The following is a 26461-nucleotide window of genomic DNA, read 5'->3' on the forward strand; positions in this document are numbered from 1 at the left end:
GCTGTTTAACTAACTTATACATTGTTTCTTAACAATATATATCATTCATTACCCATTTCTGCCAAAACTTGGAATAAATTCACAAGCAAATCACAAGCAGTACTTTCATCTCCTTTCATGCTGAGCAGAGAAAGAAATAATTCCTCCAAGATCAGTAAGAGTCATCAAAACTTCTTTGTTTGACAGACTATACATAGTAAGGTAAGAAGTGTCATCTCATAGGAACAGGAACCAGCTGCTTCATTGTAAGCCTGTACAGTACTTAGTGTGAAGGAATCCCAGTAGGTTTCTCAGTACTATCAAAATACAACGAGAACACAGATGTGGGATACCAGAACAACCTATGGGCTATATTACTCATCAAGCTACTTTATTGCATTGTGTAAAATTGTGCTTTTTACATTGCAGACCTCTGCAAGGGAAGTGAATTTTTTATAAGGAAGTATGATGAAAAAGGCAAAAAAGTAGTTCACATTCACATCTTTATTTAAGTGTTACCTACACAAGCTATAATTTACAGACTGGTATTTCCGAAAAATAAAAACAAAACAACCAAAAAACCTCAATATCCAAACACTGTATCTGAATCTACATAAAACTTCAAAATTTGCAGAATTTACAAATTAATATTCAGAGCAGTTGGGTAAATTATACATCCTCCCTCAATATCCATGCTCCAAGAGCTTTAAAAGTCATACAGGCACAAGATAGGATATTTTCTTTATACAACCATCTATTTACATAGCTTTTTCCAATACACGTGGTTCAGTTCTCAAAGTAACTGCCAAGGTTTGCAAAACAGTGTATTTAAAATACATTTAGCAGCATATAAAATTAGATAAAAAGGAAAGACAATTTGCTTTAAAAAAAGAAAATGTGGGATGATAGAAACAAATCCATAAGAAAAATAGATTAAGATATATTTGTCATGACCTTAAGAACAGCTAGTCATTGCAGAACATAGGCAAAACACAAATAAAACATACCAATTTGTGAGTATTTGAGTTCTAGTCCTGAGCATAGAGATACACAGCTGCACAACTTTGGTCAACACAGATTATACGCTAACATTACACAAATCATATGGCATTTGCTGTTAGCAGGATACAGCCATGTCAGGTAGATGTATCATTAACAGCTTCTTCCCATCTATTATTCACTCCACCTTCCTAACAACAGTGTAAGTGACCTTTAGAATCTTGAAACTGCCTCTCATAATCACAGGCTGATTCCTGGGATGCCATCCTTCCCCTGCTACCCTAAAATGCAAAACAGCTGATCATACTTGTGAGTGAAATACAGCAGAGCACTTTTGTTATATATTCCAGGTTATAATTTTGAGATGGTCATTAGAGAAGACTGAATTCCAGTTAATTTAAACTGCAAGTATTACATATGCACACAAATTCAGCCATAATATATAGATACATATGTGACTGTTGAGACACGAGCGTGTTACCAAGAGGTTATTAAATACAGTACATATTTTAAGGACAGCAGGTCTAGTAGAAGAGTTCACACATTGTCAGTTTGTTCCAATCATCAGTGTTTACCTAATAAACATGCAGCAAACTGCATAGAGTGCACCTCAAATTGATCAATATATTCATTTATACCCATAATTTCAATTACTGGCAAGATCTTCACTTGCATCTCCTGTGTCTGAGATCTGTCCGTCTATTATATTTCGAGCTTTCCAGATCCTCACAGTCCGGTCACTGAAAACCAAAACAAAGCAATATTAGTGCTAGTTAATCAAACTGGAGAAGGAGAGATACCGGAGAGGGGGGCAGGGGGAAGCTTCCTTAAAAGCTCGGGTGTCTTAATGAGAAAGGTATTGCTGGCAAAATAACTTTTCTTTAATGGGTATGCAAGAGTTACTCCACCTCCAGGAGACTTTATAATCTAAGATGTCCAACATTTAAGATTCCCTAACCTTATCACAGCATTGGCTATTACTTTTAACCATCTAGGAAAGTATAAAGATTTATGTCTAAGGAAAGTAAAATCCTACTCTCCTACTACCTAATTTTCTAAAATACAAGCAATGGTAATAGGTTCAGGTAGACATCAGAGAAGAGCTTCCATCATGTAGCTATTTGCAACTCAGCAGACCACAGGCAAACAGCCAGTGTACTACAGACTTAGGGAGACAGACTCAATAGGACAGAACTAATTCCTGCCATTAAAAGAGTGTGAAATGTTACAACAGGTAATATCAAACCTGAAACAGGCTCCATTTACACAAGAGGTGTCAGTCCATTATAGGAAAAAGTAAAAAAAGCTCAGAACCACAAGACAACATGAAGTCCTAACTCCCTCCACAAAAAAACCCCAACAAACCCAAACACCTTTGTGAGGGGCTGGAAAGCATAAACCCATGAGCTGGTGTTCAGAAGCCCAGGAGAGGCAATCTGGTAATTCTGTACTTTTGAAAACAATCACTATTTACACAATTTTAAAGTATGTGTAAGTGAAATATCACATTGAATGTGTTACAGAGCTCTACTATCATAATTTAAAAGTAAAACAAATAGCAATTTATTCCATGAAAGGTAAGTTATGAATCTCATAAAAACTGAGTGACTAGCAACCCCCACAAAAGAAGCCAGCGGGCAGGGCAGACTTTGTGACAGTTTTAAGTGTTTTCTGACTTGTGCTTTCATTTCACTGTAAATTGCCAGAAATAGTCCAAATTTTATAGACCTTAGGCACACTGTTAGAAGTGCCAAAAGGCTGTAATTTTCTTTTTTTATGGTAAAAATAGAATAAATTTCAGATGTATGTATGTTCTAAACTTATTAATAATCTTTAGGCAAACAGAGACACAAGCTTTGACATCTCTACCCCTATTAATGCTTAAACATAAAAATGGACTACCAAAAAGGTCAACTTGGCAACTTTAAAATCCTGTTATGATTCTGAAAGATCTGCTTTTAATTCAGAAGGCCAGAAGCTTCCACAATTTGCTCTTTCTTGGTCAAGTCCCCTGAGGTTTCAGGTCCTCAATTTGCTCACTTTTACTGAGGAAACAAATATTCAAATCAAAGTGTTTAAAGGACAGCAAGATGGCTTGCAAAGCTTCTGCTAATATGTCAGCACTTAAAAACCAACCAACCAACCAACCAACAAACAACCACGTACCATGGCTTCTAGAAAAATCCACACAGGTCAGGAATGAATCCCAACAGGACACAGACAAACTTACAGACAAGCTGATAAAGTTCCCAACTATTGCCAAATTCTCCCTGCCATCCTGTAGGTTAGTGGTCTCCAAACCTTTTTGATCATGCATCCCCCTACCACTAAAATTTTTTGAGCCCACGTTGCCGTGTGTATTTATTAATTTATAAATTATATACATGTACTACTGAATACTGAATTTCTCTCAGCACCCCACTAGATCATGTTGTGCATCCCCTGGGTGCATGCACACCACTCTGCAGATGGCTGTGATAGATTGTTAGCTTTGAGGGGCATGGACTGGACAGTTCTCCTGATCCTTGCTATGAAGTGACATACACAACTGAAAATGTTCTAATGCATTTGCATGTACAGAATTCTAGCAGGAGTGATGGAAAAGAAAGACTCTTGGAGAATAACTCACTCTGCTGCTGTGAAAATCTGGCTGGAGTTGGTGCAGATGGCATTTATGGGGCTGTCGTGTCCCTTCATCTCCCCAATGGGTGCAAAGGTATCCACATTCCAGAGCTTGAGGATGCCTCCTCTGCAGCCGCTGAGCAGAACTGGAGCACTAGGTATGAGACCAAGAGCACATACCCAGTCCTTATGAGCATTAGGAACTTGCTGAAAAAGAGAAGGCAGGCAAGTCTCAAAAACTTCTGGAGGAACAAACAGAAAAGTAAGCCCGACTCCTGTCCTGCAGCAGTTTTGCTACATGACTCTGGGTGTATCCCAGCCCTGTGGATCCTCCATCTTTAGAGCAAGGAGGGTGGTAACTTCCATAAGGTTACTTCTATATACCATGAGTTTGTTTCTTTTTTGTGAAATAGTACTGCAAAACAAGAAGAAAATCCAAAATATGACTGACCTAATGTGGAACAGAAATCAGTTTAGGATAATGATAAACCTGCATATTTTAAAATGCATATTTGAATGCTTTTCCAAACATATGGCCTCTGTATATGTTTCAAGTCTGTCCATAAAACTGCTATAAAACACGTAAAAATAAAATCCAAAATACTGCTTAAAAATGTAACAGGAAGACAGAAACTGTTTCTGTATTTGCTATCTTCCTTTCTTCTCTCATTACACATTATAAATAGATTTTGTGATGTTGCACTTAACAAAATGCATTAATTCTTTATTGAGGAAGGGCAGTAGCATTTTACTTCCAATTCAGAAAGCAAAATGCTTCACAGACCGATTGAGAACAGCATCCTTTTGGTACCAATAGTAGGGAAGTAATAGCCCGAGTCTTCTGTCTTTTAGGGGGATCAAGAGGAGCTCTTCTGCAGTTCAGTTTGGTAGGAACTCCTTTACTTTGCTGCATTTCTCATATTATGGAGTACTCTCAGCCTTCTTGGATCATCTTAGTGTTTCATCTGTAATATAGACTGTTACCACAACATTGATAGTCTTGTTCTGCAGCACTTCATGAAACTGGGAGGGGGAGAGGTTCTTACAAATCTTAGTTTTGTCACAGCAAGGTTTCGTGGCTTGGGATGTATAACACCAAATTGAAGTAAATGGTCTCCAAATTCTTTTGAATAGCATACTTGTTAAGTGATTTTCATCAATAACAGAAGATCAGATATGTTTAACCTGTATATGCCAAACTAGGACTTCTGATGCAACTTAGCATTTATACTGTAAAGCAACTAAGCTGTTTCAGGTTTTGGTTGCTTGGTAGATTAAGAAGAGTGATTAAGAAAGTAGATTAAGAACGTTCAACCTGTGACCTTGGAGATTTTGAAAACTCAGCTGGGCAAGGCCTTGAGAAACCAGATCTAACGTTGGCCTTGCTTGGACCAGCAGGCCAACTTCACACTGTGACCTCCAGGGCGTCCTTCCACCCTGAATTACCACATGATTAGCAAAAGTAACAGCACTTCCCTACATTTTCTAAAAATGATGGTGAATAAAAATTATTTATAGTTTGTCAAATGCTTTGGTCTTACCTCCTTGAAACATATACAGCATTTTATAGAAATAAAAAGGAAGAAGGAAGTGTGAGATAATTTTTATCAAGTTCTACTTTTAAAACCAACAGAACAAACAGGGGGACACCAAGTATATAAATTATGAAATGCACGTATACCACAAGGAAAATAAGAAAAGGAATATAATTAGTCCAATTTACATAGTACTTCACCCCTGGTTCCATATTCTGTCTGATGTTAAATTAATTGCAACAGCAAAAATGCATATTCGTAATATTTTAATGAGCCTAAAATGCAAGAGCAAAAACACTTCTTACAACTTTAATGAAGTCATTCTGAGAATACAAGATCTTTCCTGTTCCTGTGGTTTTGGTATAAGCTGCTTAGTACATTTCTCTGGACAGAAAGATACGAGGGTAGATGTCCAAATATGGCCAAGATAAAATTGTCTGTAAAAAGCTGCATTTATGAATTCTAATTTTAACTGTGAAGTCTTCGTATTATTCTGAAAAGGAACTGGCACCCAATTGGACAATTTTGAAAGAAGGTCAAGAAAGTTTGTGTATTTATGGAATACTAAGTATGTCCATATTGAAATTTTCTTCTTAAGATGACCAGTCCATTACTTTTTCATGTTCCAAAACTTTAAAATTCGATTTGTTTCCTTGCTATCAGTCTGCACATTAAATGTAGATAAAAGACATGTTCCTCCTCACCCCCAAAATCATTAGATGATTGGTATCTAAACAGATTTTACAAAAACAGCACTCTTTTCTGGTATTTGTTTTTCTGCCTTCCAGTTCTCATAGTCTCAAGTTAAACAATCATATCTGTACCTCAACAACCTCTCATAGGACCTAAAAGAACAGACCAGCTTATATCAAGTAGCCAAAAATCAAAGTTCTTCATGCCAAACAAACTGCAAATCCCCTGGATTTGAGGTCCTTTTGCACCCCCTCCCTTATTTTTTTTGTTTGCATAAGAAAAAACATACAGCAAATGTGTTCTATCAGCAAACATTATTATGAATGTGTTGTATACATTACATAACATATGCATTGTATGCAAGATGAATGGAGATCTAAGGGGTAAGACTGGGTGGAGCGAGGTAGGTTATAAACCCTCTTCACAAGAAAATATTCTCTAGTCTGATCTAAAGCATTGGTTCTCATTAATGAGTTCCCAGTCCAAAATTTACTAATGACAAGGATAATATCCAATAGTTCCAGCCACTGATGAGGCAGTGCTGCCTTCATTCTGAAGCAGAAAAACAAACCCCACACACTCAGAGTTAAAATAGAAGAATAATCACTTCACCAGAATTTCCTGACGCTACATACACAGAAGAGAAAAGCAACTGCGTTCCTAGTGTAAAGATCAAGTACATTATTGATTTCTTTCCTAGTCAGTGCTCTATGCCTTCCCCATTAAAAACATTAGTGTCTACATGAATAGTCATTGTATGAGCCTGAACACTTACACAGCCTGAAAACTGTTCTACAGCATGACTGTCGCAGTAGCTGCATGATTTTTTCCATTACCTGAAGAAGGTCTTTTTGAGACAAATCCCATTTCTTAATTCCATTATCTCTGGATCCACTAAAAAGGTTGTCACCCATAATAGCAAGTGCTTCAATGCCATCATAATGAGGAGGTTCAAAATTGTGTGTAGGACTTACACTTCCAAGAGCCCCTTCAGTCACATCAAACATCTAAAATAAATAACATAGTATGTTATGTGAAATTTTCTGCCATCTAACGTGCTTGAAAGTCATGCAGCAAATAACTTCAGGGAAAAAACTTAGGAAGTCTTATTACAGACCACTGTATCACGATGTATATTTCACAGAATTATCTACCAGAACCACTCCTTTCTCTTTTTCCACCTCTTGTCTAAGTCAGGAATGCTTCACTGACTTCAGAGAAGACTGCTCTGGGAAGAAATACTACTACTTGAATATGATACACACAGTAGCATCATACGAAGGGCCTCTATGTACACTGTGTGATGGACTAGAGAAACAAAGTTCATGAGTGAGTTTGGGAAACATGATTCATGCTGGGAGAATTGCAAAGGCAGCTTCAAGAAGAAGCATTAATATATTTTTCTGGATAAGTTGTTTTGATAAGGGTTACATTCCACTACATGGTGATGCTTTTCATGGACTAGACACACCCCTCTCCTGGCTTGTGCTCCAAGAATAGGGTCTTATATTCTTTAAGTCAGGTTGTTTTAACAATTTAAGGCATAATCAATCCCATCAGGTCTTTGTCCCAAGAGCAGCAGTGCAAGCAATGCTGTTTCATTTTGCATTGTAGGGAGCCAGAACTCACCCAGTGGGACTGAGCTGAAAAGGAACAGATGAGCCGTAACTTTTTAAACCACTACCTCTGTTTCACAAGCAAATGTCAGACTTCATCCCCTATTATTTGTTCTTTATTGGCCTTTTAGAATGAACAAGCTTGATAGTAAAAAAGGGAGAGCTGGTAGTGTAAAGTAACACCTTGTGAGTTAAAGGTATTTTAAAAGTTACTGCATTTAATTAACATGCATCATTTCAATTGTAACAAAAAATTCAACAATAAACCAGAAAAATCAGGCATTTAGACAGAGGTGACTAATATGACTGACTCAGAAGACAAGACAGTAGTTTTCAGTGGCAGGGGATGGCAGTATCTGTGGCCAGACCTACTATTCCCAGCAGACCTACCCATGCAGCGAATCATAGAATCATACCATGTTAAGGGGTTGGAAGGGACCTTAAAGATCATAAAGTCCCAAGACTGAACATTATTCATGATCCATGACTGGTGAAATAATTTCCATCTTGGCTATTACATTTCAAATATGGAGATGTAAGTCACTTTTGCTGAAGCCTCCATCCCACGCTAATGTGAAGAGTTAAAATAAATAAGCAAATACTAATGGTTTACCTTTATATAATGATCCTTTGAACCAGTGACAATAAGATCTTGTCCATTGGAAATTTGATCAACAGTAAGGCACATAACAGGACCCTGGTGACCAGTTAGCTTTCCTGTAGACTGAAATCTTCAAGGATAAGGGAAGAAATAAGGATTTGTTAATTTTTTATATATCCAATACAGTCTACCATACAGTTTCCAACAGAACAGATCTTTTTATTTTTCCCTACATCTTCACTACTCATCCTACATTTTACATATACTCTATTGTTCATATCCATAGGTAAATGTTAAATCTATGCTAAATGCAACAATAACTTCTATTTATGTAAAATAAGAATAAAAAAATTTGAAAGTAAAGACAAATCAGTCTCCTCCTAAGTATTTTCTGTATTTTGAATGCACTCTTTGGGTGCAGGTTCTGTTTGGAAAAGTGCTCTTACAGTGCAGCAATCATAGTTCCATATTACATTACATCTATTGGCTTTCATCATCTTATCAACAATTACTGGTCAGGATCCACACAGTCACCTTAAAAGAGTGTGTTTTATAGTGCCTATCAAACAAAACCTTTTGTTTATCCAGTCATTTTTACTGAAACAATTCACCACAACCTTAACACATGAGAAAATCATTATCTCAGTGACCATCACAGCATGGATTAGTTGATCCATATTTTGACCACGTTTTGCCAGGTTATGGACACTATCATAAAGAAGAAACACTTCACTGACCATTTTGTATGCATGACTTTGCTTTCTATGCACATGTAACGACCTAAGAACATTCTCTTCGGCTGGTGTTCAGTACCTTTTCAGGTCCCACATCCTCACTGAGTTTCCAGCAGCTGCATAGAGGAATGTGCCAGTTGGATTTAGTGCAATTTGGTTGATCTGGTTCTCTCCAGCTGGGATAGCAACTGTTCTGTTAGTACTTCCTGAACACACATCAGCAGGCATTGCTTGGCCTGAAGACCTGAGTACAGAGAGGAAGGAGAAAAAAAAAAAGGAAAAAACCCCCTAAATACTACATTTTGTTCTCCACACTTTGTACACAGTTTAAAAACAAACCTATTTCACTGGGCAGAAAGGCTATAAGCCAATTACAAATACTGAACATTTGATAAAACACTATAGGCATGAATGCAAATTGCTTTTTGTTTCCATATATTACTGGTGCCCCATTACCGACTTAGCCTGAACACACAAAGAAAACTTCCATTCCCAACAGACAGTGTACTTAAATTACACTGTACTGTACTATTGAATAAATATAATAAAATGTACCTAAAATTAAGACTCGTTTGAACTCTTGGCATCTGAGGTTTAGCATACTTACGTCAATGTCCGAATACACTTAGCAGAATCTCTGATGTCCCACACCTTGATATAGGAGGTTGAGACTGTGAAGACCAGGCTAGTGTAGTTGCAATATTTAATAGAAACAACATTATTTGGATGACTCCCTAGAGACATAATCTCTTGTCCAGTTACCAGATTCCAGACTTTACAGGTACGATCTAAATAAAGACAAAAAAAAAACAAAACAGAAAAATCCTATAGTTTTCCTAAACTCAGTTATTTAAAAAAAAAAAAGTACACGCATTCATACATTTTTCTCTGTTTATGTAGACATTGCAAAAAACAGCTAAATTAAAAGAGGTCATAAAGAATACATATAGGCATCATCTATCACTATCAAAATTAAGCAAGGTTAATCATTAAATGTGCATTCAAGATCTGCATATGAGCTCCCATAGAAATTTAAAAGGGAAGTGAAAATACAGTTTACAGGCTGTAAGGTGTGGATGATGATAGACGGAGCTTTTAATTCAAGAATTCATCATCAAAAATGTAGTTCAGGAAGAGTTTTGAGGCTTAGTATGACAGAGTTCTGACTGCCACAACAAAACTACAGAGGTGAGAAGTGATCTAAACTCTTCAATATTTTAGGGACCTCTGAAAATTCCACTGTAAGTGCTTCAGTCACTGTTTTCATTCAGGAGCAAAGGAATTTAAGTGTTGCGACCTTTTATGTACTAAACTCCTAAATGAATAGAAAGTCTTCAAGAAATTTACAACACTGACCATGAGCCACAGAAAACTCTCCTTGTTGCACGTCTGTATGACTCCATACATTTTAGACATACATTTATACTGAAATAAGTACTGGAAAGATGAAGAGAAAGCTTCATGTATAGACAACAGTTGTAAGAGCATGAAGAAGGGAAGTATACCAAGACCTGTCAGCCCCTTTAAAAATACCAACTATCAAGACCAAGCCAAATATCTGCAATGCACAGAAGAGTTTATTGGAATTTCTGAATTTGGCACTGGCTGCAAGTATTATCTGATGTCAGTGAGCTGAGACTTTCTGCTTCAGCAACTATTTCAAAATATTTAACCTTATTTAATTTAACAGCTGTCTATACTCTTGAGTAGAAGTGTACTTTGCAAACTGCCCTCCGAAAATATATATAGGAAAAATTCTTCCATAAGTATGGGAAGCTAGGAAAAAAAGCAAATATTTGCAACATCTGCAAGCATCCATACATTAAAAAAAAATATAAATCCCAAATCCAAAATTTTAGAATAAAAATCAAGATGTAAAATATAATCTTTAAAAGTGCTTTTTTCTTCTCCTCACATAGACACCAAATTCAAAAATCTCAATAGAAATTAACTAAACAACATTTACAAAATCTAAATAAATGTCTTTTTGCACTTGTATACACTTGCCAAATGTTGAAATGTTGGCTTAAAACTTACAAGACCAAAGGTTCGCTCAAAGTGTGTGTCTTGGTATTTTTAACAGCCAGCAAACAGAATAGCCACAGAAACCATACCTGAATATTAGCAGTCGGGGTGGTGGGGGTGTTTTGTTTTGTGGGTTTTTGTTTGTTTGTTTGGGGGGGGGATTGTTTGATTTTTGGGGGTTTTTTTTGTTTGTTTGTTTTTTAGAAGGTTCTCTTCAAAACACTGCTTTTACCAGTTTGAAAAGTTCAGAGTGATTGCACTATCCAGTAAGGAATTTAGTGACTACTAAAAATCTGGGCTCTCCCACAACAGCCATACGGCTCTTACAACCACAAAGGACAGGCAACGAGATGCACAGAGGAAGCAGAAAATACCTTTAGATGAAGAAGATGGCTCGAAGAACCAACTATGACATGAGGGCTCTATTCAATCTCTGTGCAGTACAGGCAAAACTATGCTAATTCGCACCTCTACCCCTACCCTGAAGCTATTACCTTGCATTGCCCACCATCATATCATTCAACAAATGTTAATGTTACTCCTTTTGTAGTTTTCCACTACAAATAAGCAGCCAAATACTACACACTGGATTTAAAAACCTGTAGATAACTACAATTTCCCAGTGTTTACAGCACTAAGCACAAACTGAGAATTTCACAACACACCAAGTTTGTCCAAGCAGCCTCTGTAGGCAGCAGAGGTTGCCTAACCTTTAGATCCAGTGAAGAGAAGATCATCAGTTGCATCAACACAAAGCACAGCCTTGGTATGTCCTTCAGCTGTATAGATACACTGAAGCGGGGATGATCGGATGCATTTTGAAGCAGGGAATGGGTTAATTATCCCCCTAAAATAAAAACAAAGAATGTGAGTTGGGTATAGTAACAGACAGATAAAACTAATTTACTTGCATGTAGGGAAAAAATTAATCTAGTTTTCTTACATGTGAGGGCAGAACAGCTGAATGCCTTTCATAAACTATGCAAGGATTTTTACTGTTTAGGTTCACCACCTGTCAACTCTGGACTACCACTTAAAGGAAATCACATACAAAAACAAACAAATGAAAAGACAAGATACTGAATGTTAGGTACATGGGAAATTCCGCATAATGCTGAAAATAAGAAGATGCTTAAAGCTTTAGGATGCCTAAGATCAACCATAAGACATCTAAGTCTAGACAGTACATCTGAAAAATGGAGCAAATGTAATGTACACTGTCAAATCCAAGCTCAGCATGCATTTCACATAACCTGCCTTCTACGTGCAGACCTGGAGAACTGCCGTAAACTTCTGTATCTGAGGAAGGTTCCCACTGCACCCCATACATGACAACACACTCATGCTCAAATGGCCAAAAAGAAATGTTGGAGTGCTGACACCCCAGAGCAATCTTCCTGGGGATTTGTAACTAGTTCTATGGTGATGCCAAAAGAGTAACTCAGCCTGAAAAGAAACCCTCACAGTTCATCACCAAACAAAATTATTAGCAGTCTAAAATCCCATGCATACAACTGCACACACACAGGGATCCCATTAATTTCTGTGAAGTGTAGAAAAGCCTCAAGGAGATGCCCAAAACATGCAACATAATGCTGCGACCTGGCCAGCTTGCAGTTAAGACTCTGTCATGCTCTTCTGGGATTACACACATAACTGTGAGGGGAACTAAGGGAACATAGCCCTATCTCACCAAAAAGAAGTGTCAGGTGCTTTAGGGAAATGTAAAAATTCCACAATATTGCCTAGAAGTTTCCTATAGAAAGGAAAAAATCCTTCATGATAAAAGGTAACTTTGTGACAACTCACTAGTTTATCTAGTACAGTCTTAGAAATTATTATTTTATACATTTTTACTGCTCAGGATATCTTCATATAATTAATTACTCTTTAACAATCCTTCCATAGATTTTGCTAATATTAATAGTGCCTTAAATTGTGAGACATTAACCTCCTCATTTTGGAAAGGCATTCATTCACCCTTCAATATGCACCTTTTTATGTTTTCAAGAAAACAGGAAAAATTTCCTATTTAATAATTTAGGTCTCTATGCTTTTGTTTTCTAGCACCACACAAAACTAACATGATTTTCTCTATAGTATTCCCTAGTGGACCATCTAAACTGAGTTACTGCTATTGCTGTCCTCACTCAGTCACTTCTGGGACAAGCCATGTAAAATAAGTGTCCTGGAGCTATTTATCTACCTATGTGCAGTGTTCTAAAATCTAAAGACAAAAAAAAAAAGCTACAAGTGCTACAATGACCAGACAAAGTCACATTATTAGCACTCTTCTGACTGCCCTCCTCTTGATAAACTAATTTTTCACTGAGTACCTAAGCCACAAGAACATGAGTGGGGATGTTCCTTTTATCTCTTAAGCCACTGTGCATTCTGTCAGAAAGGCATAATAAAAAAAGTACTCGTTTTTATTTGCACTGGGATTTAATTTTTAGTGATCAAAGCACACAATGGAAAAAGAAAAACAAAAAGAAAGAGAGAAGCAGATAAAACATAAGAAAATGTCAGCTTCTCTTTTTTTGAGGAAAATGAAGAGAGAAAGAATATGTCTAAGGAAACGTTTACATGATACTTCTCTTAAAATTAAAAAACCTGACATGCTCAACAGTGATTAAAAAAAAAAAACCACCCTAAAAAGGAGAGAGGGAGACATGCTTGACCAAAATCTCAGATTCTTAATGTCCTGGCAAAAGCAAAGAGAAACAATGCACAAGTAACAGGAAAAATCATGCAGCAAAATGAAATTTCTTAAGAACTGTAATAACTTCAGTGAGAGATGCCAAGAAAACAGAAAAGAGAAAGAGAGTACCTGTGTACCTCCGACAGAGAGGAATCACTTTCATCAGACCTACAATCAACAGTGGTGGAATTGTGAGGAGAAAGAATATAGGTATCAGCAAAGTAACGCCTCCATATGAGAAGAACAAACAACAGCATGGCCAACTCAGAAAAGCAATGCAAATCCACATACAGTATGCAGCATTGCTCAGGGTATATAGCAGGGTAGGGGGACAGAATAGTTATCTTAAAATATCACTCTCAGCAGTAAGGTACACTGGTAGACTGTTTCAGCTCCAGAAGCTGAGTAACACCAGCTGAGCCATTTCCTATTTCCCCAATATTTTCTTACAGAAGTAAAGGCAAAAAAGTAAAAGGAGAAGACGGATGCATAATTTAACCTCTGTAAGATACTGCTTGTTGAAATTATCAAAAGGAAAAAAAATTCAGAACATCAATGCCTGTTAAGTGTAGAAGAAATGTGTAAAATGTTAGTCATAGAGATATAAATATTAAATATGATAGCCCACTCAAATAAAAACAGCAATTTGCGAACAATCCTAAGTTCAAAATCCTTCACCTCTCATTTTTAAAAACGTTTAAGAATAAAAAAACAAGAAAACATACAAGACAATTCCCCAAGATATGAACATTTACAGTATGTCCTAAGACGTCCTTCATTTTCAACTCAAATCAAACAGATTCAGCAGTTTCAATTTAACTTCAAGGTCAGTTCAGAGAAAACAAAAAGGGTTAGGTGGAAGTTAGCAATAAGATAAAGGCAACATAGCTAAGATAAAGAAATTACAAGCACAGTTACTGAAAGTCTTGCAAGCCACTGCTTGGTATGTGGTGGCTATAGACCACTGAAAAAACCCAAGTTTTATAAAAAACCCAACAGTATAAACAGACAAGAGTAATTTCTTATTTTGCTACAGCTAGAACTAAAGGTTTCTTTCAAATTTGAGTTGTAGTTCATAAGCACTGCATGACACTTGTACCAGTAATGAAACCTGCAATAAAGATTCTAGTCAAGTGAAGTCCACTGCCATTTGGAGTAGGGCTCCTAACAGATGCCTAATATGAGGAAAATGAGTTCTACTTCTTCTAAACCAGATATGAATATCATCTACTCCTGCAGATCATCTCCTAAAGTCAGTCTGTTTGATAATTTGCATAATCTCTAAACAACTGTGTTCTAGGCATTTCAACATCCCATCCTCCAGGGTGCTGTTAGGACAGGGACGGCACTCTAAGCAACGCTGGAGTAACCGAATAACTGTCAAAAGCACTATTTTCTAAATTATCACCTAAAACCTACTTTCAAATGTAAACACACACAAATACACATGCATCTAAGAATTCTACCATTCTTTTCTATTTTGGGTTTAAAACTATAAATACCAGACATGGCCTAGAAAACAGGAAACAAGGTTCAGCAGGAAATTTCTTTTCTTGAATTTTTACAGTGATTCCATGGCAGTTTAAAATATTTTCTTTGAAAACTACTCAAAAACATGAGAAATATCTCCTCCTGTCTTGCAGAAGGGCAAAATTTCTACCAGACACTACACTGATAACTTGAGCACACTTTGCATTTCCCTGGTTGGGGGCTGAGGCTTCCCTTTGTGACTTACTTATCCTGCTGAACTGATGTGTTTCCCTGAGAAACAGTAAGACGACTAAAAACATTCATTTCATTACGGGGCCGGCTTGGTGGGGAAGTAGGAGGTGACAGACTAGCCTCTGGGGCTCCAGAATCTGAGCTACAAAAAAAAAAGAACATCTTCTTTAAGAGGTTATGAATGGTTAGAGAAGTTAAATGCAACATGCCTCAAACGTTAGATGCTCTTTTCTTAAGCAAATAAATAAAACTATAATACTAGCTACAGATATTTCCCAAAGAAGGCAATAAGCTTAAGACTGCAGAGTGCAAGGTGGCACAATGTTCAAAGTTCAAATGCTAAAAGTGAAAGCTCCAGGCAGAAAACATACAATATGTAAAATGAAGAAATTCTTATAAAGCTGCAGAGTCTTAGAGAAATTGATGACTTCAATTAAAAAAAAAAAAATTATTTGCAAATGCTCCAAAGGACATTTTCTCAGGGCTCTGCTCCTGAGTTATTTTGTACAGAAAAGCAATCTGGGAATAAAACAAACAACCACACCACACACATGGTGAGCAATGAGTGCCAACACTGCCAACAATAAAACCTGTCCTAGATTTAAAGAAATAGAAAAATACAGATTATTTTTCAAGAAAATTCAAGGTTTAAAATACATCAGAGTAAATAAATTTGAAAGAATCTTACAGTTTTTGTTCTTTTGTCTTTGGCTTTTCCATTGTTTTCTCATAGGCTTTTCTCTTTGCTAAAGGTGAAGGCTCAGGTATTTTCTTCTCTGGTAGAGATGCCTGTCTGGAACTAAAGCAAGAGCAGTTGTTATCTTACTTTGAGGCCCTTTCACACAACTTGCTTTTCTTACATTACCTGTCATTCTCCCAGTAAGATTTCAAATCTTTGACCATGCTTAATTATTGCCTTTCTTGAATTTAAGGATTATAAACTTGTTCTCACATTTCAATATAAAAATATACCAAGTTTATTAACTTTCACAGTTGATCAACATATAGAGTCAGATACTGAATATACAAAGGAGATTTACTAACTCAAAAGAGAAGGACTAAAAGAAATACAGTGGAACATGCATCTCAAATTATGGTCATGGAAATTCTAAATTTCAGATTCCACATTTTCGTCTACAATAGACCATTTAGAGACAGGAAGAACAGAGAAATCAGATTGATTCTTATACATGAATGAAACTTTCCATTAACATGTTCGTGTTTCAATATAAGATTCAAAATTATGAAGAAAATGTACTTCCCATTGGCAACCTGACTATAATAACGCTGCTTTTCTTTGTCCCCCATTTTCCTTCTCCCTTGCTTTCCATCCCTCCTTTGCCTCTCTAGTTCTTACTCTGAAATAATTCCAGTTCACAGTCTCTGTGGTCTTTCTCCCAACCTCTTATTCCCAATTAAAATTAACAAAAATATCAGGAGGGCAATATTAAAGCTGACACTCAAATGTCATCATTTCACCACAGTAAGCCAAAAAAAAAAAAAAGACAGACATCTGAATGGTTTCCATTCTTCTGAACTCCTATTTCTCAGTAGCTGAACAATCACAAAAGCAGTATTTGCCTTGGTTTATCCTAGTTTTGTGTGTTTAGAGTTTTTTCTATGAATATGAGGACCAGAAACACTCACTAAAAGAGACAAAGCAGATTCTGGAAGTGCTTTTGTTCCACAGAACTTCATTAAGCAGATAAAGTTCAGCTGGCAAGCCACATGCCTGACATAGTTGCTACCATCCTGTCTCAGAGCTCTACAGGTTCTGGATATGTGCAGCTGCAACTTCTCTGCATGAGAAAAGCTGTATCAGTTTCCCTTGAGAGGAAATCTGTGCTATATAAAATCTACCTGGGGACTGAAATACAGAATAACATCCTTTAACAAGGAAAGCACAACAAAGAACAGCTACTTAAGTAGATGAAACTGCCTCCAGTGATCACAAACCCTAACTGGAATGTGAAGGACCTGTAGGACCTAGTGCCAAGAACTGCATGCCAACCCTAGAACTTCCCAGGGGTCTTCAAGTGACAGAAAAAGGAGGATAAGTGATAACCTGTCTGGTTTTGCACAAAAGCCTAGCAGTTAAGTTACTAAAAAGGGGAGAAGGTGGGTTTAACTCTTCTCACGGCTGGAGAAGGGTATGCCTCTAGGCATACTCTGCAAAGGACATAAAAAAAGGTGGAACAGGACACACTCCCTTCCTCTCTTTATGCTGGACCAGAATGCATTTGGGAATGCAAAAATCCTGAGGTAACAAGGCAAATCCTATGAATCAGGATGATCCTAGGTCTTTCAACAAGGATGACAAATGGGTTATAGTGTCTACTGCCAGGGTTGCCTATGTGTCCACTGTGCAGCTACTAGATTAAATAAACCAAACCAGAAACTGGAACCCAAGCTCCTCTTCCTCACACTGGAATCCTGCATATTCTAACATGCAACCAGCTTTCACTTGCTCACTACCTGCCCCTTGAGTCTTCCATCTTTGACTCCACAGTGGAACATCCTCAGAAGAGGGAATAAAGAGTATGATCATTTTATGAATTCTTTTTGAAAGCCTGGATAGGCAGGTATTATAAAAATTATTATAAAATATAAATATTTTGTAAAATATAAATATTTTCTAAAAATTATAACAATTATCATTAAAAATTATAAAAATAAAAATTATTCAGCTGTCTTGCTGGAATGGAATTCCTAAGCATAGTTGTAAAGAACAGGTGCTCTGCTCTGCACTGGTGCAGCCTCACCTTGAATATTGTGTGCAGTTTTGGGGACCTCAATATAAGAAAAATATTAAGCTACTAGAAAGTGTCCAAAGGAGGGCAATGAAGATGGTGAAGGTCCTTGAGGAGAAGCTGCATGAAGAGCAGCTGAGGTCACTTGATCTGTTCAGCCTAGAGGAGACTGAGGTGAGACTTCATTGCAGTTACAACTTCCTCATGATCTCTTCTCTGTGGTGACCCAAGGGAACAGGACCCAAGGGAATGGCTGGAAGTTGTGTCAGGGGAGGTTTAGGTTGGATATTAGAAAGAGGCTCTTTACCCAGAGGGTGGTTGGGCACTGGAACAGGCTCCCCAGGGAAGTCCTCACAGCACCAAGCCTGACAGAGTTCAAGAAGTGTTTGGACAATATATTGTAATATATTTTATTACAAGAGAGATGATGGCACCACAGGTCCATACAGGAAGGTGAGATGGCTCACAAAGACAAGCTTTCTTCAACTATGAGCAGTGACCAAGCAAAACCAGCAATACTGTATAAAGTACACGGACTTCTATTTTTGAAAAACCATCTACATTGCAGTGACAAAGTCACTGCAGACTGATTGTGGGAATTTTGGAGCACTTATATACTAAAACATGATCAATAAAAAATGAAAAAAGGTGAGGCCTACAGCTGATTGAACTGATTTATTGACAGCATCTAACTCTCAAATGTTTGCAGAACACAGTTTTGGGAAAATCCTGTTTTGCCTCATTGCTGGCTCACTCTCATACATGGATACATTCTAGAAAATGGAGTGAGGCAAAAGTTTGTATTACCTGAGTTTTGGATGCCAGGTCATAACACTTGACGTTACAGATGTTGAAGCTTCAAAAGTCTTTACGCATCTCACACTAACTGCTGAAACAAGTGGGTTTTTTCCACCTAACCTCACCCTCAAGAGCATTCTTCCCAAGCACATTCTACTTGTAAAGTGCACTGAAGCCATCAGCAAGGGTTAATAATTGCTGTCAGCAGTGTTTTACTGTTCTTGATTGCCACCTCAAGCACATGCCAGAAATACATAGTAAAAATAATACAAATTGCAAGTGTACATTAGATGGAGATTGCTGTAAAATATGCAAATAGGACAGATGAATATTGAAAGATGCCTAATTTCAGAACCTGTAACATGAAGATAGCTATGGGACACAGATTTCCATATCACTGAATGTGGCAAGCACATTCAATCTATATGAGTTTGTGCAATATAGGAGCTAGTACCTTAAAAAGCCAAGAAAAGGTCTCTAGCAGTGAATGGCTAATAATCAGCAGTGATATTGGTAGATATAAAAAGAACAGCAAGTGAGAAAAAAAGAGTGCATGTGAGAGACACCTGCTGGCCCCAAAGTAAAAAGACAAAAATAATATTTTTAGTTCTATTACTAATCAAGTGATATTTGCAATTAGAAAGATTGTTCTGCAGGTAAGTGCAACCTGCAAACAGAAAGGATTTTTGAGGATTCATAATATTGACTATGTTTCTTTCAACTTTTCACTTGCATACACTATTGTTGCATGGACTTCTTCATTTTAAGCATAGTCAATACAAGACAATTCACAGAAAGGTTTTTCTAATAGTTAGGACCATATAGAAATACTATGTTATATAAGTGTTTGGGTTGGGGTTTGGGGTGTGGGGTTTTGGTTTTTTTTAATCTCTCTTCTGTTTTAAGCAGATTATCCTACCTCTCTAGAATGTGCATTTCCCATAGCACTAATACAGTAAAGTATTCAAGGTATTAGATGGGGTTTTCCCCCTATGTAGAACAAGGTTACAGTAATTTTACAAAGCAACTTAACAAAACTTACATCTTCAGTAACAACCACAGTACTTACAACACTGTATTTATACCTTCTAGAGTGGTGATGGTAGAAAAGAAGCAGCTTAGTCAGTATTATTTAGTAGGCTTCAAGTATATCAACCTCACTTGTAAAGTTAAAATAACAGATTACAAGAAATTGGCAACATGCATTTTTTAAAAGCAAAGGATGATTAGTACAGCATGGCCAAACTTACATGCTGCCTATCTTAGAAGGTAAGCCAGATGGTGGGGGTATAAACTCTCTGTCCCTAGCAGAAGTATCATTTGTGTCAGCAGTCATCCCGCTTTCTTGGGTTTCTGCAACTGATGCAAGAGAGCCAGCCGAAGGAGAGTCTGCAGCACTACTGTCAGAGACTAAATCACTGTTGGCTGCATACAGCAATTCCATCTGGGTAGTGGTCCTCCGGCGGGCCTGGAGACAAATAAAAACCAAACTGCCACTTAAACATGTGTCAGGAGTGCTACGTTTAAGCTTATCATTAGCTAGCAATTAGCATCCCCCTCAATCACTTGGCAACTGCCTTTGGAAACTAAATTTAGAAGCTCACCTCTACTCTTGGGCAATGATTTCAGAGGAGGCAAGTCAAATTCAATGGCATAAAACACTGATTTGCCTGTACATGTTAGGTGTGATTATACCGTGAAATTAATATCTACTCCTTGGGGAAAGGAAGGCCAGTGGGGAAGACAAAGATCCAGTCTGAACAGAGCCATTACAAAAATGACATGTTTATTTTGTGACATTTTCAGACAAAACTCACTCAGTTTAACTGCCCAAATAGCTTCACACCAATGAATGCTACCAATAATGCAACAGCCAACATAGATATTTTCCTCCAAAGCCAACTGCAGTTAGAAAAGTGGAGGCTAAGCTTCTATTTACTTTGCAAACTTGGCTTATGCTCCTGTGAGCACAGAAGCAAAACTGCAATCAGTGCACATTTCCAGTTCCCACTACCATTAATATTAAACTGCAGCCAGCCTAGAGATATTCCTCCAATGTCAACTGTAATTAAGAGCCTGGAGGTCAAACTTTTATTTGTTTCATAAACAAGCAAATTGCAAACAATAAGCACGTTCACAGTTCCCACTGGCATTGACATTGAACTGTGGTCTAAGTAATACTAATCTGCAAAACTACACCAGTTTGGAGTGCACATACATAACTGGAAGACTACATCTCTTTCTGAAATTCTAAAAATTTAGCCCAAAAATATTGAAAAAGTTATTTTTAACACTGCTTCTCAGAGAGGAGTGTCACACAAAATCATATTGCACACAAATCAAATGAAGAATACATCAGTTCACCTTTTGCATCTCTTCGCTCTTGCTTTGCCCTAAAGACATTAGGAACATTGTCCAGAAGGTAATTATGAATTATTATAGAACCACAGAACCACTTAGAAGTCATTTAGATGAATTATTATCATCATTGTACATCCTACCTTGCTTTTGGGTTTGACTTCACCACAAAGCTTCAAAAGATCTGAAGATAATGAACTAAAAGAAAAAAATTGCATCACATTTAGAAAGGAGCCATATTTTTGCTGAATGTGTATTCTTATTCTTCTTTCTTTCTTTCTTTTTACTGAAATTGTGGGCAAAGTATAATGAAAACATGTCAGAGGTATTTTCTAACAGATGCACAATGCATTACAAAAGAAGAAATTGCAGTAATTTTTCTAGAATAAGATCCAGTTACCTGATAACAAAGATTTGCTCACCTTCCTTCTGTCCCAGGACTATGCAATGGGGCATCCTCATCAGTACTATCTTCCAAATTTTCTGGAAAATTTCCAAAAGAATAACGTTAATGTGTCCATCTACGTCAGGAGGTGAAGGCTGTAAGTGTTATACAAAACAGCTCAGACTATGTTGAATGTAGATGAATGGAGTACAAGAGACAGGGATTTTCAAAATATCTTGGCTATTTTCTATTCAGTCCCCATTGAATTTTCCTGGCATCTAAACTAATTTTTTTCACACAATCTCAATAAATCATACATCTAGGCACACTGTGCCAAATGTGGTCCTCTATCTATTGTAACAGACAACAGAGATGATAGAAAAACAGAAATTCTAGAAGAAAATCTGTAAGAAAGCATATAAAGCAAATAAAATGAATTACAAAACATGGAAGAGATGAGAGGTAAATCAGTGGACAGTAAGGATGTCTGTTTCTCCTTTTTTTTTTTTAAATCTTCTTACTGTAAGACAGAATCAGCCTGGTTATATTAAAAAAGAAAATTGTATTTTTAACTAGCTAATGAGCTGAGGCTCAGCCTGAGCTTATACAAAGTGCCACCATTTGAGCTGACAAGAAGCAAACATTTTATTAGTATATAAGCATTTATGTTTCAAAAGAGGATGATGCTACCACTTACTACTATAGAACTGCTTCCTTAAAAGGGATTAAATGTAAATGGAAGCTGTTCAGTAGAAATGTTCCTGAAGTAAAAATGGGTATGCACACCTGTCACAAAAGACAAAACCAGCATGCATGTCATACAGTAACGCTGTCAAACATATGATTACCATGTCTGCATGCAAACAGTGCAAAACATTAGGCTGAGACGATGAGTCAAGGGCACATGTACAATCAATTCCGGGCTGCTGGGAAAGCCAATCCCTTAACTTGCATATTATTCTAATAATACACTTTAAGCACAGTTTAAGGACATTGCTTGCAGAAGTGTGATATGCATGTCCCTTATTTTTGAACATACTCCAGAAATTTGAAGGATTAAATAACCTTCCATTACATCTCCTCTTTACTATTAGAGACACTTTAAGTCTCTACTTCATTTCTGCCAGAAAGCAGATACCATTTACAATGCATAGAACCAGTATATGTGTACCCCATATTAAAACATGTTTGTCCATGTATGTGTTTTAAGTGCAAGTTCATGCTGTGAGGGAAGGGAGGGAAGATACTTTTTTCAGCTGAATTCTGAGAAGGAATGAAGAAAAGAGAAGGAAAATACTGCCTGTTTGTGTATGCTGCATCTAAACATGTTTTCTGAAAAAGTCAAAACCATATATCAATCTAGACCCAACACCAACAATGCACTTCAGAGGTACTCAACTCCTGTATTAATCTTAGTAATGTAACCTTAATTATCAGAAATACAACAATATTATAAAGAAAGCAGGGTCACAGGAATAGCACTCTGGATTTTCTTTTTTTTTTTGTTTCATCCTGGATTTGAGCCCAGATTAAACATTTTCAATACACATTATTATCATTATTATTAGTCTTCTGCAGAAGAGGGGATCTAGAGTACTGCTCCTTCTAGGAAGACAGAAGCAGCATCCATAAAATAAAGGCACTTTAAAAAAATATAGGTTTCTTGTTAGAATGATGTTACTTCATCTCCTTCTCATAAAGAACTTGCAATCTCTTTTTACAGGTAACTAAGGAGAAAGTGTGGAATGACCACAAAAGATGGGATTTTATTTGTAGGCTCACACTCATGTGACCTGACGTGTTTCTTCAGTTTGTCTGCAATTCAGCACAGGAAGACTGCCAAAGCCCCAAGACAGAAACCAGTCCACAGAATCAACACAAGGTAAGAGCAAGATTCTGCAAGAAGTCTTGAGTGAGAAGAGATGAAAGGAGCAATAAAGTTAGTAAAGGCAGTGCTGCTTGCAAGGAGCAGCAGGGATGACTGCTAGTAAACCAGTAATTGCAGAACAGTGGAGAACTTTTCTGATGATTTGTCCTTATCCTCATGCAGTGGCAACTGGACACTACCAGTACAATGCCATACATCAGCACAGTTCATCCAGAGGAAATGACATTTGACCAGCCCTCTTAAGATCTGCACATAGATGGTTATGAGTCACATCCATGAATGTCCATATGTCATAGGTGGGAAGGAAAAGCAGCTCCCACAACTCTTCAGGAAGGAGTCACTTCAGCAACACTCAAAAGTCAATGTCATGGTCATTTTAACTCTTCACAGGAGTCGACAGGACAGCGAATGGCAGCTAGTTCAACCACAAACAAGGTAGATGTGCACTGAAAACCCACTCAGGTCAAAATCTGAGTCTGTGATGCACTTTCCTGCAGACTAAACCCTTTCTTAGTTTACACTTGAGTGAAAGTGCACAACTACACTGAGGAATGTTCAAACTTTTTCAAGCCAAGTGTATTCAAATGGCTAAGAAGTTTTGAAGGTATCAGATCTGAAAGTAAGCATCAAAAGAGAGATTCACAAAACCCCTGGAAGTGCAACTCCTCTCTAGGGATGGGGCTGGCTGCATACTACCACTGAGATGTCAGTCAGGCATCCTGGTGAAATTGGTCTCGGGATCTGCTGCCACCCACACTTCTACCTGTGTGAACTGTGTCAGGTTAACAGGGAGCCCCTGAACAGAGTGCCAGCTAATCAGCTGGAAATCCCAGCATCAAAGCCTCACTACAATGGCATGAACTCCCTGCAGCTCAAAAGGTTGGGTCACTAATGATCTACAGAACTATCGACAGTTGGAATTTCAACTTGGACCAAGGTTAGTATGGCACATTCAGCCAAGATACACCCATGGTGAAGTTTCCTTCCTATAGTGTTAGAACAATCCTGAGTGGTTTAGATATTTGAAAAGTCTTAGTTCATGCTTGCAAAGTGTTAAAAAGTTTCTTTAATGAGATATACTCTACACAAACTTTGATAATAGAGCTACTGTCCAGAGCTAAAGAAAATACAATGCTGTCTGGAGAAACATTGCTCCAACAGGAGCGAACATGCAGACACACTGAAGGTCTATTCTAGATGCACTATGAGATTACAAACCACTGATGTTCCTGAATAAATAACTGGCTGCATGCAGCAAGATTCCCTGACACAGATCTTCTGGTCACCTGACAGGAAGCTAGCAAAGTTCTCACCATCTCTAGATGATAAGCTATGTACTTTCAGGTACTTTTGAGCATTTGAAATGTTTCAGATGCCTATGCAAACTAGCACAGGACAGCATAATGTGATTAAAAGCAGCATAAGACAATACAAAAGGAATTGAGACTGATACCAGGAATATTTTTTTCAAGTTTCAAACACAGCCAATTTTGTCGAGGGGAGAAAAATAAGCATAATTCCTTTGGGAATAACTTTAAAGCAACAACAACAAAAGACATCTCAAAATCAGTGAAGTCAGTAACTTAATCCCAATTGAAAAAGTGAGATATAATCCTGCATTCTGTATAATATTTACATTACAGAATGAGCTATCTGCATAAGGTTAACAATGACCTGCATGTTAAGAATTGCCTTTTTTTGGTCCTAAAAAGATGAGCAGAATTTGTCACAACTAGAGCAGTAGTATATCATGAAATAGTTTTATGTAGGTTGAACATACTTTAGGTTCATAAGCAGCAAGTTATAAATTTGAAATACAGTTCTGCTTACTGTCTTCACTTCTTATGTGGCAAATCTAACTACCACGAGGGCTACTACCACAAGTGCTAGGGACGGTTTCAGAAAGGAAGAAATGCTCTGTAAGCTCATGATAATGAGTACATTTACAAAATAGTTCATGCAAACTTCACACACACTCACAAATTCTAAGGTGCACCAGTTAGTGAACGTGAATGCATTAGTAACTCATGCAGCTGTACAGTACACAGAAAGCTAAACATACTTACCTAATGGTATGCTATCTAGGTCTGTGTAAATACAGCAACAAGGAAAAAAAAGCAACATTCCAATCAAAACATATCCATTTATAAAAAGAAATAAAACAAAAGTACCCAAATGTATTCTAAACTTCTCTTAGTATCATCTCATGAGAAGTAGAATAGATGCCGTAACAGATATAAAATGCTATGTTCAAAATCACTAGCATATGATGACTGAATAGCATTGAATATTTAGAATTTCACATTCACATGTTAAAACAATTCCATTTTGTAAATGCATTGTCTTCTGTAAAAATAACAAGCAGATCATTTGAATTTTAAAAAATCTCAATAGTAAAAAAACCTTAATTTCCTACATTTCATTGCTGAGAGGGTATACTTAAAAATGTCATCCATGCTCATCAATTGTGAAGTATATGGTGTTATAATACAGCATCTATTCAGAGAGGAAATAGTCTAGAACTCCCAGTACAGCATGCATGAAAGGCAAACATGACATGCAGCTGACTATTCAAAAAAAACAAGATGACAAAACTACCTTGCAAAGCATGACCCAGAAAAGCATCAAGTTCAGGATTTAATTCAGCTTTTTCTTTTAGCATATGAAACAGCAGTTGGTTTTGAGTAGCACTAGTAATTTCTGTCTGCTTAAGGCGTCCCTCAAGAACTTTGATCTGAGCTTCTTTTTGAGCTGCTTGGAGACCCTAGGAGAGAGAGAAAGAAAGAAAGAAAGATGGTAAATGTTTTGTCACAACTCTTTTTTTACAAAATGAGAACTGTCAAAACTTTTTAAAAACTGCAAGCACAAACAATGTGTATATTGCAGCCTTCTTTTAATATCCTAAAGATCAGGCATCAACTAAAGGTCTTTTTCTTTCTTTCTTCTTTTAAAGAGACTCATTAACCATTCAGTTAACTTGTATTCCTCAGACTGCCTTGCAAATATGCATCTAGTTGGATATGACTCCCAAGGGCAATTCAGAGCCTTGGCATTT

The 26461-nt window shown here is 37.1% G+C and overlaps 1 protein-coding gene across 1 annotated transcript in view; it reads right to left on the bottom strand.

Annotated features, from left to right (window-relative positions):
- Positions 1-465: 465 nt before the first annotated feature.
- The window catches only part of KIF21A (kinesin family member 21A), an 88649-nt gene continuing 62653 nt past the window's right edge, over positions 466-26461 (bottom strand). The window contains exons 23-37 of the mRNA XM_029958062.1: positions 26005-26170; positions 25473-25493; positions 21556-21616; positions 21277-21331; positions 20026-20243; positions 15916-16026; positions 15241-15369; positions 13635-13673; positions 11515-11651; positions 9387-9567; positions 8859-9023; positions 8058-8175; positions 6665-6835; positions 3608-3807; positions 466-1718 (exon numbers count right to left, since the gene is read on the bottom strand). Of these exons, the coding sequence (XP_029813922.1) occupies positions 1625-1718; positions 3608-3807; positions 6665-6835; positions 8058-8175; positions 8859-9023; positions 9387-9567; positions 11515-11651; positions 13635-13673; positions 15241-15369; positions 15916-16026; positions 20026-20243; positions 21277-21331; positions 21556-21616; positions 25473-25493; positions 26005-26170 (1866 nt within the window). The 3' untranslated portion in view covers positions 466-1624. The remainder of the gene's footprint in view (positions 1719-3607; positions 3808-6664; positions 6836-8057; positions 8176-8858; positions 9024-9386; positions 9568-11514; positions 11652-13634; positions 13674-15240; positions 15370-15915; positions 16027-20025; positions 20244-21276; positions 21332-21555; positions 21617-25472; positions 25494-26004; positions 26171-26461) is intronic.

Source organism: Manacus vitellinus, unplaced genomic scaffold, assembly GCF_001715985.3.
Source record: "Manacus vitellinus isolate BGI_N305 unplaced genomic scaffold, ASM171598v3 scaffold_13_pilon, whole genome shotgun sequence".
Lineage (NCBI taxonomy): Eukaryota > Metazoa > Chordata > Aves > Passeriformes > Pipridae > Manacus > Manacus vitellinus.